This window comes from Somniosus microcephalus, unplaced genomic scaffold, assembly GCF_052327205.1.
Source record: "Somniosus microcephalus isolate GS21.2 unplaced genomic scaffold, FLI_Smic_1.0 unresolved_chr1, whole genome shotgun sequence".
NCBI lineage: Eukaryota > Metazoa > Chordata > Chondrichthyes > Squaliformes > Somniosidae > Somniosus > Somniosus microcephalus.
In genome coordinates this window covers 150137677-150154150 of record NW_028225179.1, presented here as the reverse complement: position 1 = coordinate 150154150, position 16474 = coordinate 150137677, and the positions used below count along the sequence as shown (strand labels likewise).

General features: G+C 43.6%; 1 protein-coding gene across 2 annotated transcripts in view; it reads right to left on the bottom strand.

The window, feature by feature from the left end:
• Positions 1–1810: 1810 nt before the first annotated feature.
• Positions 1811–16474, bottom strand: part of LOC147096249 (V-type proton ATPase subunit G 2-like) — a 45500-nt gene continuing 30836 nt past the window's right edge. The window contains exons 1-3 of one of the 2 annotated variants that reach the window (XM_085975094.1): positions 13077–13332; positions 10398–10498; positions 1811–7462 (exon numbers count right to left, since the gene is read on the bottom strand). In XM_085975094.1, the coding sequence (XP_085831220.1) occupies positions 7289–7462; positions 10398–10498; positions 13077–13158 (357 nt within the window). In that variant the 5' untranslated portion in view covers positions 13159–13332 and the 3' untranslated portion in view covers positions 1811–7288. Of the gene's footprint in view, positions 7463–10397; positions 10499–13076; positions 13333–16474 lie in introns of those variants that run through there. The other variant, XM_085975093.1, reaches the window with a different exon arrangement.

Below are 16474 nucleotides of genomic sequence, written 5' to 3'. Positions count from 1 at the left end.
GTGCAAAAATGTCACTGACAAAATAAGGCAGGAAGCGGTCGCCTTTAAATAGCGCTCCCCCAGTCCCTTTCTGACAGCAAAACGCTCCCCTCAACCTGTCGTTGCTAGCGGCAGGCAGTAAGGCAGCGGGCGCCACTCAATATCTGGTCTGGGGCGCTAACGGGGCGTTGCGCACTCGGCTGACATCACAATCTGCGGCGCAGGAGATCGTGGCGGTAGTGTTTAGCACCGCTGCAAAATGTCTAGTTAATTTCACAAGCTGCGCAAACATCTCTGCGCCCGGGCGGTAGTTGCCCTCTTAAGGCGCTAACGGGAGGCGCAAAAAACTGAATTTTTCCCCCATAAGATTCTGAATGGGTTGGACAGGGAAGATGCTGAGAGGATATTTCCCCACGTCAGGGAATCTAGAATGAGGGGGCATAGTCTCAGAATAAGGGGTCGCCCATTTAAGACGGAGATGAGGAGGAATTTCTTCTCTCAGAGGGTCGTGAATCTTTGGAATTCTCTACCCCAGAGAGCTGTGGAAGCTGAGTCATTGAATATATTCAAGGCTGAGATAGACAGATTTTTGAGCAACAGGGGAGTCAAGGGTTATGGGGAGGGGGCAGGAAAGTGGAGTTGAGGCCAAAATCGGATCAGTCATGATCTCATTAAATGGCGGAGCAGGCTCGAGGGGCCGACTGGCCTGCTCCTATTTCCTATGTTCTTAAAACAGGCCAAGCCAATAAGTTGAACTTCTCCCCCTAAGGTCTCGTTTTATGGACAGGCCTGTGGGATGTTTATCCGAAATATGGAGATGCTATGTTCTAAGAGCGGAGCTGTAATTGGTGTAATTACAGGTATTAATATAAGAACATGAGAAACTCCCATTCTGCTCATGAAGCCTACTCAAGGGCCTCAATATAACTATTCAGGAACTTGTCTTCAACAGTACTTGTTTTTTTATCCATTCCTGGGATGTGGGCATCGCCGGCAAAGCCAGCATTTATTGCCCATCCCTAATAACCCTCGAGAAGGTGGTGGTGAGCCGTTTATACAACTGAGTGGCTTGCTAGGCAATTTCAGAGGACAGTTATGAGTCAACCACATTGCTATGGGTCTGGAATCACATATCAGCCAGACCGGGTAAGGGCAGCAGATCTCCTTCCCTAAAGGACATTAGTGAACTGGATGGGTTTTTACGACAACCATTACTGAGACAGGAAACTTTGGTTTATCCGGAGGTTGTATGTCCGGAAACTTCGATCTAACGGCAGAAATCAGCAGCCGTTTTGGTTAGTTTTTTTTTCTTCTCCTAGCATTTTTTTTTTAACAGCCAGGCTCTGGAAAGCGTCTCTGTACGGGCCGAGTGTTTACAAGCTGTTGCTAAGCAACAGTGTTTGTTGTCAGATACGGAGATAAAAATCTTCGTATCTGACAACATTAGCGCTGGTCTATCCGGAAGTTTTGATAGAACGGCAGCAGCTCGGTCCCGTCGGTGCCGGATATCGCGAAGTTTCCTGTACTAGCTTTTTATTCCAGATTTATTTAATTAACTGAATTTAAATTTCCCTGCTGCCGTGGTGGGATTGTGAACTCACATCTCCGGATCATTAGTCCAGTAACATAACCACCATGCTACCATACCGTTGCTCCTCCAGTTTAGAGAATCTTAATGAAAAAGTCAACTGCTGCCCACTGCGTACCTGGCCTCCAGCTGTGGGGCGGGTTCTTGGCAAACGCCACCCTGGGGCAGAGCAGTGCAAGGAGGTCGCTTCCCCAAATAGGATGCAATTATAAATGCTTTCCATAACACATTCCAAAGCAGCTGTACATTCAGGGACCACCCAAATAAATGGCATCCACTTATGTTTATTCACAGTAATTGGCGCACCAAGTGACTCACACATCAACACCTTGTGCATTACCAAATACAGTATTCTTCAAATACACGCACTGTACACCAAAATGGCTGCAATGGCATCCACACTACGTGGAAATCGATTTCACATTAGCATGATTAATCGGCGAAAGAACTGTTAAAAGAACATCTCACGTGCAAAGCATTGTTGTAACATTGCAAGTTTCACAAAGTAACACTAACTGCAAAACCATTAACGTGCCATTACTTACAAGAAACGCGGTGAAAGAGAGCCTATTATTTTCACTGGTCCAGCAAAAGTAACCTTGTTCTTTAAAAAAAAAAATGTTCTTCCTGCCACAAGGCGTTAAGCCACACCGCAAAACTTGAGAGCTATAACTGCAGCAGTTAATTGTGGCGAGCAAAAATAGTAATGGCAGCAGTTAATTGTGGCGAGGAAAAATAGTAATGGCAGCTATGATGTCAGTGTCAAAAATGAATGTTTCTTGGTGGAAAGCAATAGAAGACTAAACCATAAGAACATAAGAAATAGAAACAGGATGGGGATAGTGCAGGAAGGTGGAGTTGAGATAGAAGATCAGCCATGATCTCATTGATTGGTGGAGCAGGCTTGAAGAGCCAAATGGTCTGCTCCTGTTCCTATTTCTTATGTTCTTATGATTTAGTCTTCTATTGCTTTCCACCAATAAACATTCATTTTTTTGACACTTATTTCCACCTCCGTAACATCGCCCATCTCCGTCCCTGCCTCAGCGCATCTGCTGCTGAAACCCTCATCCATGCCTTTGTTACCTCTAGACTTAAATATTCCATTGCTCTCCTGGCTGGTCTCCCATATTATACCCTACATAAACTTGGTCATCCAAACTCAGTTGCCCGTGTCCTAACTCGCACCAAGTCCCGTTCACCCATCTCCCCTGTGCTCGCTGACCTACATTGGCCCCCGGTTAAGCAGCGCCTCGATTTCAAAATTTTCATCCTTGTTTTCAAATCCCTCCATGGCCTCGCCACTTCCCATCTCTGTAATCTTCTTCAGTCCCACAACCCCCCAAGATTTCTCAAATTCTGCTCTCTTGAGCATCCCTGATTTTAATCGCTCAACCATCGGTGGCCGTGCGTTCAGCTGCCTAGGCCCTAAGCTCTGGAACAGGTTTGATCTAATAACCATAACGGAGACATGGTTGCAAAGTGGCCAAGGTTGGGAGCTAAATCTTCCGGGATACATAACTTTTAGAAGGGATAAGCAAAATGGAAAAGGAGGAGGGATAGCCCTGACAATAAAGGATGGGATAAAGACAGTAGAGAGAAAGGATCTTAGCTCCGAAAATCAAGAAGTACAATCAGTTTGGGTGGAGCAAAGAAACAGCAAGGGGCAGAAAACATTGGTGGGAGTTGTTTATATGCCCCCAAACAGTAGTTGGGAAGAGTATAAATCAGGAAATTAGAGGCACATGTAACAAGGGTAATACAGTGATCATGAGGGACTTTAATCTACATATAGACTGGGCAAACCAAATTTGCAGTAATAGTGTGGAGGATGAATTCATGGAATGTATGCAAGATAGTTTTCTAGATCAGTATGTTAAGGAACCAACTAGGGAACAGGCTATTTTAGATCTAGTATTGTGCAACGAGAAAGGGTTAATTAATAACTTTGTAGTAAAGGGGCCTTTAGGAAAGAGTGACCATAATATGATAGAATTTTATATTGAATTTGAAAGTGACTTAGTTAAATCTGAAACTAAGGTCTTAAATTTAAACAAAGGAAATTACATAGGTATGAGGGGCGAGTTGGCTAAGGTAGATTGGGAAACTATATTAAAAGGTATGACAGTGGACGAGCAATGGCTAGCATTTAAAGAATACCTAATTTACAACAAATATATATTCCTTTAAGGCAAAAACACAGGAAAAGTGGTCCAACTGTGACTAACAAGAGGAGTTAAAGATAGTATTAGATCAAAGGAAGAGGCTTATAATGCTGCCAAAAAAGAGTAGTAAGCCTGAGGATTGAGAGAATTTTAGAATTTAGCAAAGGAGGACCAAGAAATTGATAAAGGGAAAATAGAATATGAGAGCAAACTTGCGAGAGACATAAAAACAGACTGTAAAAGCTTCTATAGGTATGTAAAAAGGAAAAGATTAGTGAAAGTAAATGTGGGTCTCTTACAGGCTGAGACAGGAGAAATTATAATGGGGAATAAGGAAATGGCAGAGAAATTAAACAAATACTTTGTGTCTGTCTTCACGGAAGAAGACGCAAAAAACTTCCCGGGAATAGTGGAGAACCAAGGGTCTAGCGAGAATGAGGAACTGAAAGAAATTAGTAATAGTAAAAAAGTAGTACTGGAGAAATTAATGGGACTGAAAGCTGATAAATCTCTGGACCTGATGGCCTACATCCTAGGGTTTTGAAAGAGTTGGCTATCGAGATAGTGGATGCATTGATTGCCATTTTCCAAAATTCCATAGATTCTGGAATGGTTCCTGTGGATTGAAAGGTAGCAAATGTAACCCCACTATTTAAGAAAGGAAGGAGAGAGAAAATGGGGAACTACAGACCAGTTAGCCTGACATCAATAGTAGGGAAAATGCTAGAATCTTAAGGACGTGGTAACAGGGCACTTTAAAAACAATAATAGGATTGGGCAGTCAACATGGATTTATGAAAGGGAAATCGTGTTTGACTAATCTGTTAGAATTTTTTGTGGCTGTAACTAGCAGGATAAAGGGAACCAGTGGATGTGTTGTATTTGGATTTTCAGAAGGCGTTCGATAAGGTGCCACACAAGAGGTTATTAAACAAAATTAGGGCTCATGGGATTGGTGGTATACTAGCATAGATTGAGGATTGGTTAATGGACAGAAAACAGAGAGTAGGTAAATGGGTCATTTTTGGGCTGGCAGGCTGTAACTAGTGGGGTACCGCAAGGATCAGTGCAAGGGCCTCAGCTATTCACAACCTACATCAATGATTTGGATGAGGGGACCAAATGTAATATATCCAAATTTGCTGATGATACAAAGCTGGGTGCGAATGTAAGTTGTGAGGAGGATGCAAGGAGGCTTCAAGGGGAATATAGACAGGCTAAGTGAGTGGGCAAGAACATGGCAAATGGAATATAATGTGGACAAATGTGAAGTTATCCACTTTGGTAGGAAAAATAGAAAAGCAGAGTATTTTTTAAATGGTAAGAGATTGGGAAATGTTGGTGTTCAGAGGGACCTGGGTGTCCTTGTACACAAATCACTGAAAGTTAACATGCAGGTACAGCAAGCAATTAGGAAAGCAAATGGTATGTTGGTCTTTATTACAAGAGGATTTGAGTATAAGAGTAAAGACGTCTTACTGCAATTATATAGGGCCACATCTGGAGTATTGTGTACAGTTTTGGTCTCCTTACCTAAGGAAGGATATACTTGGGAGTGCAACGAAGGTTCGCCAGACAGGTTCCTGGGATTGGGGGGATTGTCCTGTGAGGAGAGATTGAGTAGACTGGGCCTTTATTCTCTAAAGTTTAGAAGAATGAGTGGTGATCTCATTGAAACATACAAAATTCTTACAGGGCTTGACAGGGTAGAAGTAGGGAGGATGTTTCCCCTGGCTGGCGAGTCTAGAACCAGGGGTCACAGTCTCAGAATAAGGGGTCGGCCATTTAGGACTGAGATGAGGAGAAATTTCTTCATTCAGAAAGTGGTGAATCTTTGGAATTCTCTACCCCAGAGAACTCTGGAGACTCAGTCGTTGAGTATATTCGAGACAGAGATCGATAGATTTTTGGGAACCACAACAACTTGTGTTTATACCGCGCCTTTAACATAGTAAAACGTCCCAAGGTGCTTCACAGGCGTGTTATAAAACAAAAAAATTGACACCGAGCCACATAAGAATGTATTCCATAGGGAATATAGGCCTAGTCTTCTCAATCTCTCCTCATAGGACAATTCCTCATATAGGAATAAAACATGGCCCTTGCGTGTTTAAGAATATAATGCACCCTTGGAGTTTAAATGAAATTTAGTATGTTCTTGCAGTTCATGATATCATCAACCTTGTTACAACTTTGAATGTGTTGCCAACCATTTGCTGTTCTCTGTGTTAGTAATGGAACTGCTGATTAAATATGTAATAATCAAGGTTTTAGTATTGATTTATCATACCAGATCCTTCCTTTAAAACACGTTATAGACAAAGCATTTTATTCTCTTGTATTTTATGAAAATGTAATACTTGTTCTTACATAAGGTACATGCTGATGATGTTGCTTTACTATTGTCTTTACTGTGCAGCAACCTCTAGATATCACACGTTGACTGTTGTTCATTACTGACATCCTGGGTAGCCAGCTCAAACTAAATATGACAGAGGCCCAAGCTGGTGGAAAAAAGTATCTTGTAAGTATGTATTTTATGAAATATGAATGTCAGGAATGAATTCTAGACAAATGTGGGGATTCCTTGTTAGTTTGGGGCTTGAGGCCGAAATGAATTACTCTGACCACCTGCACTTACATTGTTATTTATGGAGTTTATCGTGCAATAGTACCCATGGTTGAAAATCGTGAAATACCTTTCATGTTAATTGGCTGAGATATTAGAACTGGTTTATATGGCGGGTGATAGCATAGCTTGCTGGAACGCCAGCATACTGCATCAGAGAATGGTACGAGATGGTTTGGCATCTGTGATACTTCACATGCTAAGTTACTAACCTCAGCTGTGCCACAGTGGAGAAAGGAAAATCAGAAGGGAGGGTAACTTGGGGCCATCCATCAAGGAGGAAAGTTGCAACGTAAACCAGGAGATGGGGAGGAGGGAAAAGTGCCGCCGTGAACTGCGACAGGGAAAAACGGGACCAACAGGAACTGGGGGAAGGAGAGAGAAGAGTGACAGCGTGAAATGCGGGTGAGGGAACGGAGAGTGGCTCTGTGAACGGAGAGTGGCTCTGTGAACGGAGAGTGGCTCTCCAAGAAGAGGGTGATTAATAAACAATTTAAAAATAATGTAACAATGTGATTTAGCGTATCTGCAATTTCTCTACAAGAAATGAGGAAAGATTCCTGCAATTTAGCTACAATCTTTCATAATTCTCTAGAGTCCTTGGGCATAAGGAACTGAATGAACTCCTAGTTTCGGAATGTTGGATCTAACAGCGGTGACAAGTTCTTTTTATATCAATGCTGGCTCTCTACATGTAGCACATTTTGCACAACTTCACATATTCTGAACTGTTACCATGGAATTACTGGAGGGGAACGACACAATAATTTATAACAGGCAATGGGTACAGGACAAACAGGAGAAGTACTGCTCTAGTCGATCACGACTTAGTCCAGAAGGAGTTTGATTTCTTTGACGAGCAGGTAGCCCATTGTCAGTGAGGCCCCGGTGATGGTGGAGTAGTGGACCATGACATGTGATGCCTGCCTACATGTTAAAGCGATAATTGTGGTGAATTTCAGGCTTGATGTCGCACACGAGCGTCAGCAGTTGGCGAAGGACCTTCTCCTTGTTGCGGTGGTGATTGACCTGCATCGCCTGGATCTTCTGATGTGTCTGTTGCTCGACCTCCGCTGCCAGGTTACCCTGGGACCCCATAACCTTCAACAAAATAAGAGAAAAGAAACGATTAGGAGTAGAGCAGGTATGGGATTCGTAAGAGGAAGTGGAAGCTCAAATTATCCAAAGTTAATTTTGCTGCTGTTTTTCTTGGTACTTTTCAAGCGCTCAAAAACTTGAAACTTGCCTTGTAACAAAAAAAAATTATTGCTGATTTTCTCCCACTCGTTTGAAAGCGTCAAGTTCTTACCTTGTACGCTTATGAGGGTACTAGTTGCCCTCAGGTACCTTGTCTGAGTGGCCATTATTCATGTATGAATCTTGAGACTGAGTATGGCAGGCTATTTGACTACAGAGGCATCACAATCAAACTTGATTCTTCAGGTCAATCAGCATATGTGGAAAGAAGAGACATGTTAATGTTTCGGGTGTAACCCTTTGTCAGAACTGGAGAAAATTCTATTTTCCTTCAAAGAGTTACACCCGGAATATTAACTTGTCTGCTCTCTCCACAGATGCAGACTGATCTGGTGTTTCTTTCCAGCATTTGTATATTTTTTGTTGCTTTTTATCAAACCTTTTGTCACCTGACATTCACGAGTGCAATCCCTGCAGCAGTCACTGGATTATGATCAAGGAAAAGGAAAGACAAGATCATTATCTTCCCCTTTAACCCAGGGACACTTAAGTCAATTGCAGTGTCTTTACCGCAGTGCTAGGTGAGATCAGCTTACTCAGCACAAACTGGGGATAAAGCCGCTGTGTAGCTCACTTACTCAATGAACTCATTGAGCTCCTGAGCTGCTTGAAAAATTTCTCTTATAGCAATCATTAAAAGTGGCCAAGTGCAGCGCATTCATGCTTTAATATGCCGTGCGGTAGTAGAAAGTGTGTCTTTCTTTTTTTTATTAATTCTCGGGATTGAAGATCACTAGCAAGGTCACATTTATTGCCCTTTCCTAGCCACGGCGGCTGAAGATTGTCGGGCAGGAGTGCAGGAAAGGCGGATCGAGGCGAGAGCGGACCCTATTGTGATGGCGCCGATGAATATGGCTGCCGTCCTTGCGGGCTCCGTGCGTACCAGGCAGCTAAGTGTCCTTTGCTGCTTGGTGCGCTCGGCTCGTTAAGAAAAAAGCATTTCACTGACTGGATTTCACTTGTTGTATTTGGTTATGTGACAAATAAAATTGAAATTGAAATTGATAGTTGCCCCGAGAAGGTGGTGGTGGGCCACCTTCTTGAAGCTCCGTGTGTAGCGGTTTAATACAGCTGAGCGGCTTGCTACACCACTTCAGAGGGCAGTTAGGGGGTCAACCACGTCGATGTGGGACTGGAGTCACATATGGGCCAGACTGGGTAAGGGTGGAAGGTTTCCTTCCCTGAAGGACATTCGTGAACCAGATGGGTTTTTCTGACAATCTGAAAGCTTCATGTTCACTTTTACCGACAACAGCTTTTTAGTCCCAGATTTTCTTAAAACTGAATTCAAATTTTCAAACTGCCATGGTGGGTTTTGAACACACGTTCTCTCGATTACGAGCCCAGGCCTCGTTTGTGCTCATTGTTCTCCACACGCTTGCATCTCCCCATAAAGCAGGACGGCAGCACGGTGGCATAGTGGTTAGCACTGTTGCCTCACAGCGCCAGGGACCCGGGTTCAAATCCGGCCTCGGGTGACTGTCTGTGTGGAGTTTGCACATTCTCCCCGTGTTTGCGTGGGTTTGCTCCGGTTTCCTCCCACAGTCCAACGATGTGCGGGTTAGGTTGATTGGCTATGATAAATTGACCCTTAGTGTTAGGGGGGATTAAATACGTGGGGTTACGGCTTGGGTGGGATGGCTGTCGGTGTAGGGACCGGGTGCTAGGGTTTGGATGATCAGCCATGATCTCGTTGAATGGCGGAGCAGGCTCGAAGGGCCGAATGGCCTACTCCTGCTCCTATCTTCTATGTTTCTAGGAATGAAAATTCACAAGAAAGTCATCCCAGGCCGTTCTCGCACATTTCTTAAAAGTTGCAATTTGAGAGGCTTGGTAGCAGAGTACATGTTTGGCCTCGTAACTCGGGGATGAAATTACATGGAGAGACATAAACACATAGCATACAGAATGTTTTTCTTTTATTGAATGCTATAACACCCACAGTTGTATAGAATTAAACATATTTAATAAGCTGATGGCACAAATGTCTGGGAGAGAGAAAAAAGGTGTGGCTTTATGGAAAAAACGAAAAGCTTGCATTTCGACAGCGCATTCAACGGCCACCGGATGTCCCAAAGCGCTTCATAGCCAATTAAGTACTTCTTGAGGCATAGTCACTGTTGTAATGTAGGAAATGCAGCAACCAATTTGCACACAGCAAGCTCCCACAAACAGCAATGTGACAATGACCAGGTAACCTGCTTTAGTGATGTTGATTCAGGGATCAATTTTGGCCCCGGACACTGGGGATAACACCCCTGCTCTTCGAAATAGTGCCATGGGATCTTTTATGTCCACCTGAGAGAGCAGACGGGGCCTCGGTTTAACGTCTCATCTGAAAGCACTCCCTCAGCACTGCACTGAGTGTTAGCCTAGATTTTTGTGCTCAAGTGTCTGGAGTGGGACTATGAACCCACAACCTTCTGACTCAGAGGCGAGAGTGCTGTCCACTGACAGCTGACACTATGAAGCGTATGTATGGGGGAGGGGAATATAACCACTGACTTCAATAGAACTGAATATCAAGCGGGATGTATAATAGGCGGCCAATGCGATAACGCCCGTTTCGTGCTACCACCCGAGACAAACGTCTAACCCGATTTTTGTGAGCAGTTCAGCGTCGGGAGTCATAAAGTGCAGCAGGTGTTGTTGATGTTAGAAAGATTACGGCTTTAAAGCTTCCCTTCAAAATCTGACAAATATGTGGCATGGAGGCGAAACCTTTTAAACCGGTGGCAAGGTGGATTCGCCACGAGAAACATTGCCAAGCGTATCTTACCGCTTCTTGCTTATGTCGGAAGTCCTTCTCCCTCTCCAGACGGTACTGTTCAATCTCACCCTGTGCTTCCTCCTTCGCTTGCCTCAGTCTCCGAGCCTTCCCTAAAACAAGAACAGTAGCTGCTCACTGGCTTGAATCTCACTAACCTTTCATTTACATGAATCTGAAGTGCAGTAACCTCTCATTTACATACATTTGGAGTGTGCAAGCTGTAACTTAACCAATATTCAATGGCAGTAACCTCTCATTTACAATGGGCGGAATATAGTAACCCCACATTTACTTTATTCTCCATACAGTAACTTCTGAAATTATCTAATTCTTGGAAATAGTAACTTCTCATTTATCTGATTCTAGACTACAGTTTCCGGAATGCAGTTAAACTTCTAACTTGCTTGATTTTAATTCCATTTCTCCGCTCTTTCCCTGTACCCTTTGATATTTTCCCTTTTAAAGGATGAACAACACGGGAGGCAGTATAATCTAAATGGTGCTATTTTGAGGGGCTGCAAGAGCAGAAGGACCTGGGGTGCCTGTTCACAAATCTTTGAAGGTGGGGGGACAAGTTGATGAGGCAGTCAAGAAAGCTCGTGGGATACTTGGCTTTGAATTCAAAAAGGAGGAAGTGGTGCTAAAGCTTTTCAAATCACTGGTTAGGCCTCAGCTGGAGTATGGTGTACAATTCTGGGCACCACACTTTAGGAAAGATGTCAAGGCCTTGGAGATGGTACAAAGGAGGTTCACCAGGATGGTACCAGGGATGAGATACTTCAGTTATGTGGAGAGATTGGAGAAGCTGGAACTGTTCAAATTAGAGCAGAGAAGGTTAAGGGGAGACCTAATTGAGGTTTTCACAATTATGTGCAGTTTTGATGGAGCAAATAAGGAAGAAACTGTTTCCTCTGGCGAGTGGGTCAGTAACCAGAGGTCATAGATTTAAAATGGCTGGTAAAAGAACTAGAGGTGAAATGAGGAGAAATGTTTACAGACGGAGGGTTGTTAAGATCTGGGACACACGACCTGACAGGCTGGAGGAAGCAGATTCCATAGGAACTTTCAAAAGGCAATTGGACATGTACTTGAAGAGGACTCATTTTCAGGGTTAGGGGGAAAAGCTGGGGTGTGGGAATAAATTGGACAGCTCTTTCAAAGAGCCGGCACAGGCATAACGGGCCAAATGGCCTCCTCCTGTACTGTAAGGTTCTATATCAGGATTGAATCAGCTGCGATAGCCATTTGTGATTACATAATATATTCATTATTCTAATAACCCGTTGCTTGAAAAACCTCCCCCTTTATGCCTCTAGTACAAATACTAAGTTGTTATACCCACTGTTTACTGATTCATTGACCAGTGGAATCTGTCCACCCTCAAAAATTAGAACACTTCTTTTAGTTCTCCCCTTCAACTGTGCTCCAGTGAATACAGTACCAGTTTTTCAAGTCTCTCCACATAGGTTTGTCAGGACTGATTTTTTACAAGGCTCTGCCAGCTGTACAGAGCCTCACTGGTGGTAAGGATGGGTTGTAAATATCAGGTGTCAACCGCACACACCCATTTTGGCGGTGGGGGAACAAAAGCAATGCTATAGCAGTGTTGACAAATAAGTCAGGCACTAGGCATGTGTGGTGAATTGAGAATCCAGATGTGTTGGAATTGGAAATCCAGATGTGGTGGAATTGGAAATCCAAATGTGGTCAATTGGAAATCCAAACGTGCAGAATAACATTTCTAATTAATTAGTGTAAAAAATGAGTAATAGACACCTTGTAAAAAGACTTGCATTTCTACAGCACCTTTCACGGCCTCAGGACATCCCAAAGCACTTTACAGCCAATGAAGTACTTTAAAAAAAAAAAAGTGTAATCACTGTTGTAATGTGGGAATGTTGTATTGACAGGCCAAAGGTTTGTTCCTTCACAAATGCAGGAAGGATGACGAGGGCAAGGATGATGTTTTTCTCAGGGGTGAGACAGCAATGCCCTTGGATGCTGTCTGCCGGCTGATTACAGAGCAATACAGGCAGAAAGGGGCCTGAGAGCAGGTTGCCTGCCTGCTCCTTTGGTCTCCGAACTGTATATATTTAGGGTTGAGGGAATCCAAAAGCAACGGGGAGGAAATAACTTAAATTAAAAATATATATAAATAAGTAGATAATTAAAAAAAGGGTGGTCTCAATATCATCCCTCCTGTTAATGTCAGTTAACATTTCTGGCAGATCTCCAGAAGAGCACAAATCTTTTAATCCTTGTTTTTCCTGGATGGAAGGTTGACGCTGAAAGGTGTTATTAAGGGAACAGATCGCACTATTTTCTAAAGTTAATTTTCATCCATAAAAAATACATAATAAAGCCTGGCTTATATCCTAATGTCTGGATCATAGGAGGTTATACCCGAGAAATATAAGCCAGTTAACCTTAATACATCCATATTATTTCATATGGATAATGGTTATTTTTAATTGTTTTATTTTTAATCTTGTTCAAATTATTAATCTGCCCTATGCTAAATGCAAAAAACCACCAAATATTAGTCTTTCAGGGCGTGATGGGAGATTGGAGCAAACATCCTTAAACCAGAAGCCAAAAAGGAATCCATTCGGAAAACACAGCACAGGGGCCATTTTAAAATCCCCATGTATTTCAAAGAACTAGACAGAATAATCGGAAAGATCTTACGTTTCCTGGCCTCAGCAACCTTCTCTGCAGCTCGTTTTTCAGCATGGAGAAGCTGCTGTATTCCTTGTGACTGGCTGGCCATTTTATTTTCTCTGTTTCTGCTTCTCCTCCTAGATCAGGTACCAGATGATGCTGAAAGAAAAGGATTCTTCAGGGTCCCAGTGCTTGTCGCATTCTAATTCAGACTGGCTGCCACAGATTACAAAGGCAGACCATGGGGGCGATTGTGACTGGGGGTGCGTTGGAGGCGGGACTGCTGCTTGTCACGTCGATGTCCCACCTTCATCGATTTGTGGCCAATCCACGCTATTTTCCCTTGATTGGCCTTGTTAAGCCCACCCAGCGGGCTTAGCAGGCCAATCAAGGGAAAGCCGGTTGCAGAGCATGTCAACGTATGACGTTTCATCTGTGAAGCTGTCAAACAGTGACATTCTTTGCAGTTTGATGAGGTCTTGAATACAAAACCCCCATCAAACTACTTTTAACAGAATTGAGATGGTTGTTGCATCTGTGAATGCAACGGCCACCTGTCAATCCCAACGCGGAGGTCCGAGACTCTCCACATACAAACCGACTAAAGCCTGCAGAAAGAAACAAAGGTAAGTACACATTTAAAAACACTTTGCACTTACTTCAGATACTCACCTCTGCACTCTTGCACCCATCACATCACACTTTTGCACTCCTCGACCCCCGCAGACCCAGTACTCGCTGAGCTGGCGTGTTTTGGAGCCTTCGGGATACCCGCACGCGAGGGCAAAAAGGGGATAATCCTATTTTCTGCCTGTTAACAGGCAGTTAAATAGGCTTTAATCCCTTCCTGTCTCCAAGGAGACGGGACCCGGCGCGGGATGGCTACCCGCCTCCTGGGAAGATGGCATGGAGGCAGGTTGGGTACCTGCCCACCTCCACCTCCCTCCCCCCCCCCCCCCCCCCAACCCTCAAAATCTACCACTTTCCCGGCAGTCCCGACTCCCCAGGACTGGCAAAATCGTCCCCCATATGTATTTGTTGGACGCTCAAGGCTGTCATACTGCAGATGAATATTAACGACATTGAAGTCACCAATATAATATTGTATCCCTTTAAATATAGAAGATTATGTCGTGAACTAAATGAGGTGTTTAAGAGGATTAAAGGATTTGATAAGGCAGCTAGAGAGAAACTATTTCTTCTGGTAGTGGTAGTCCAGAATAAGGGGGTATCATCTTAAAATTAGAGCTAGGCTATTCATGGGTGACGTCAGGAAGTACATCTTCACACAAAGGGTAGTGTATACTGCAACTTCCTCAGCCTTGTGCAATTCATGTTTCTTTGTGTTGTATCTAATATTGTGAAATGGTTCTGGTTTGGCTGCATTTCCCACTTTGTGCCTGTAGTTATCTCTTACTTTTGATGCTGGCTTGTTAGTTTTCTTTTTTTTTTTGCAATTCATTCTGGGGATATGGGCATTGCTAGCAAGGTCAGCATTTATTGCCCATCCCCAGTTGAGCTTGGTCAACGAGGTAGGTTTTGAAAACAACATGCATTTATATAGCACCTTTAACATAGTAAAATGTCCCACGGTGCTTCAACAGAAGTGGGCCACGTAAAAAGGTATTAGGACAGGTGAGCATAAGCTTAGTCAAAGAGGTACAGCTGTATCCTTTGTTGTGCTTAGCAACGGTATCAGTAAAATGTGAAACTACAGAAAGCATGCTACAATCAAGAACAGGACACTGTTTAGAAAAGTTATGAAATTTTATTGTACAAATAATTTGATTATTTGGCAAACAGTAAAAATCCATAAAGCACTAATTCACATTTGCTGTGGTCAGTCTCCAGCTTTATTTACAGCTTTCAACACAATGCAAATACGCCTCAGATATGACCTGCAGCACTTGCTGTACAGTAAACAGAATGTACAAGTAAAATAGGTATTGAAACTTAAATATTTACATTTGCATCATTGAACAGAGGGAATCGGAGCCTAGATTTTGGGCAGGGACTTCAACCTTTTCAGTGGGACCCATTCCCTGTCCCGGTATCGATATTGATTTAAGGATGCCGTTAAGATACCTTATACGCTGGAACAATAATATTAATCTTTTCGGGGCCATGTTAAAAAATATTGCCCTTTGTTTAAATATACAAATCTGAACTACCAAGTCAAATAAAACTTGTTGCTTTTTCTTACGGGTTACAGATTTTCTTCCCTCCCCCCTTAAAAAAAAAGTCTGATTTTTCCTGAATGCACTGACAAGATACTGGCATATGGTTCCGTGGGTGCTGGCAAGATTCTGGTACCATAATGGGCACTCATCACAGTCCAGATAGCGATGTCAGTGGGCTATTCAAAATGGAGGATGTTGCAGCCGAGGCTCAACCTGCTATCATTCGGCTTCCAGACGTGCACAGATTTGGCTAACAGTCAGGAGCAGAACAACAACAACAACAACAATTTGTATTTATATAGCGCCTTTAAACGTAGGAAAATGTTCCAAAGCGCTTCACAGGAGTATTATTTGACACCGAGCCACATAAGGAGAAATTAGTGCAGGTGACCAAAAGCTTGGTCAAATAGGTAGGTTTTAAGGAGCGTCTTAAAGGAGGAAAGAGAGGTCGCGAGGTGGAGAGGTTTAGGCAGGGAATTCCAGAGCTTAGGGCCTAGGCAACAGAAGGCATGGCCACCGATGGTTGAGCGATTATAATCAGGGACGCTCAAGAGGGCAGAATTAAAGGAGTGCAGATATCTCCGGGGGGGGGGGGGGGGGTTTGTGGGGCTGAAGATTACAGAGATAGGGAGGGGCGAGGCTATGGAGGGATTTGAAAACAAGGATGAGAATTTTGATAGCAAGGCGTTGCTTAACCGGAAGCCAATGTAGATCAGCGAGCACAGGGGTGATAGGTGAACGGGACTTGGTGCAAGTTAGGACATGGGCAGCTGAGTTTTGGATGACTTCAAGTTTATGTAGGGTAGAATGTGGGAGGCCAGCCAGGAGTGTGTTGGAATAGTCAAGTCCAGAGTATCAAAGGCATGGATGAGGGTTTCAGCAGCAGATGAGCGGAGGCAAGGGTGGAGACAGGCGATGTTACAGAGGTGGAAATAGACGGTTTTATTTACGCTGCGGATATGTAGTCGGAAGATCTTTTCAGGGTCAAATATAACACCAAGGTTGCAAACAGTCTGGTTCAGCCTCAGACAGATGTTACGGAAAGAGCTGGAGTCAGTGGCTAGGGAACAGAGTTGTGGCAGGGACCGTAAACAATGGCTTTGGTCTTCCCAATATTTAAATTGGAGAAAATTTCTGCTCATCCCTAACTGGATTACGGACAGTCTGACCGAAACCATGGCAGATGGTTTGTATCCCTCGCTAGCCTGGGTGCGTTGCAGCCAATTATAGCACCTCTAACCAGTG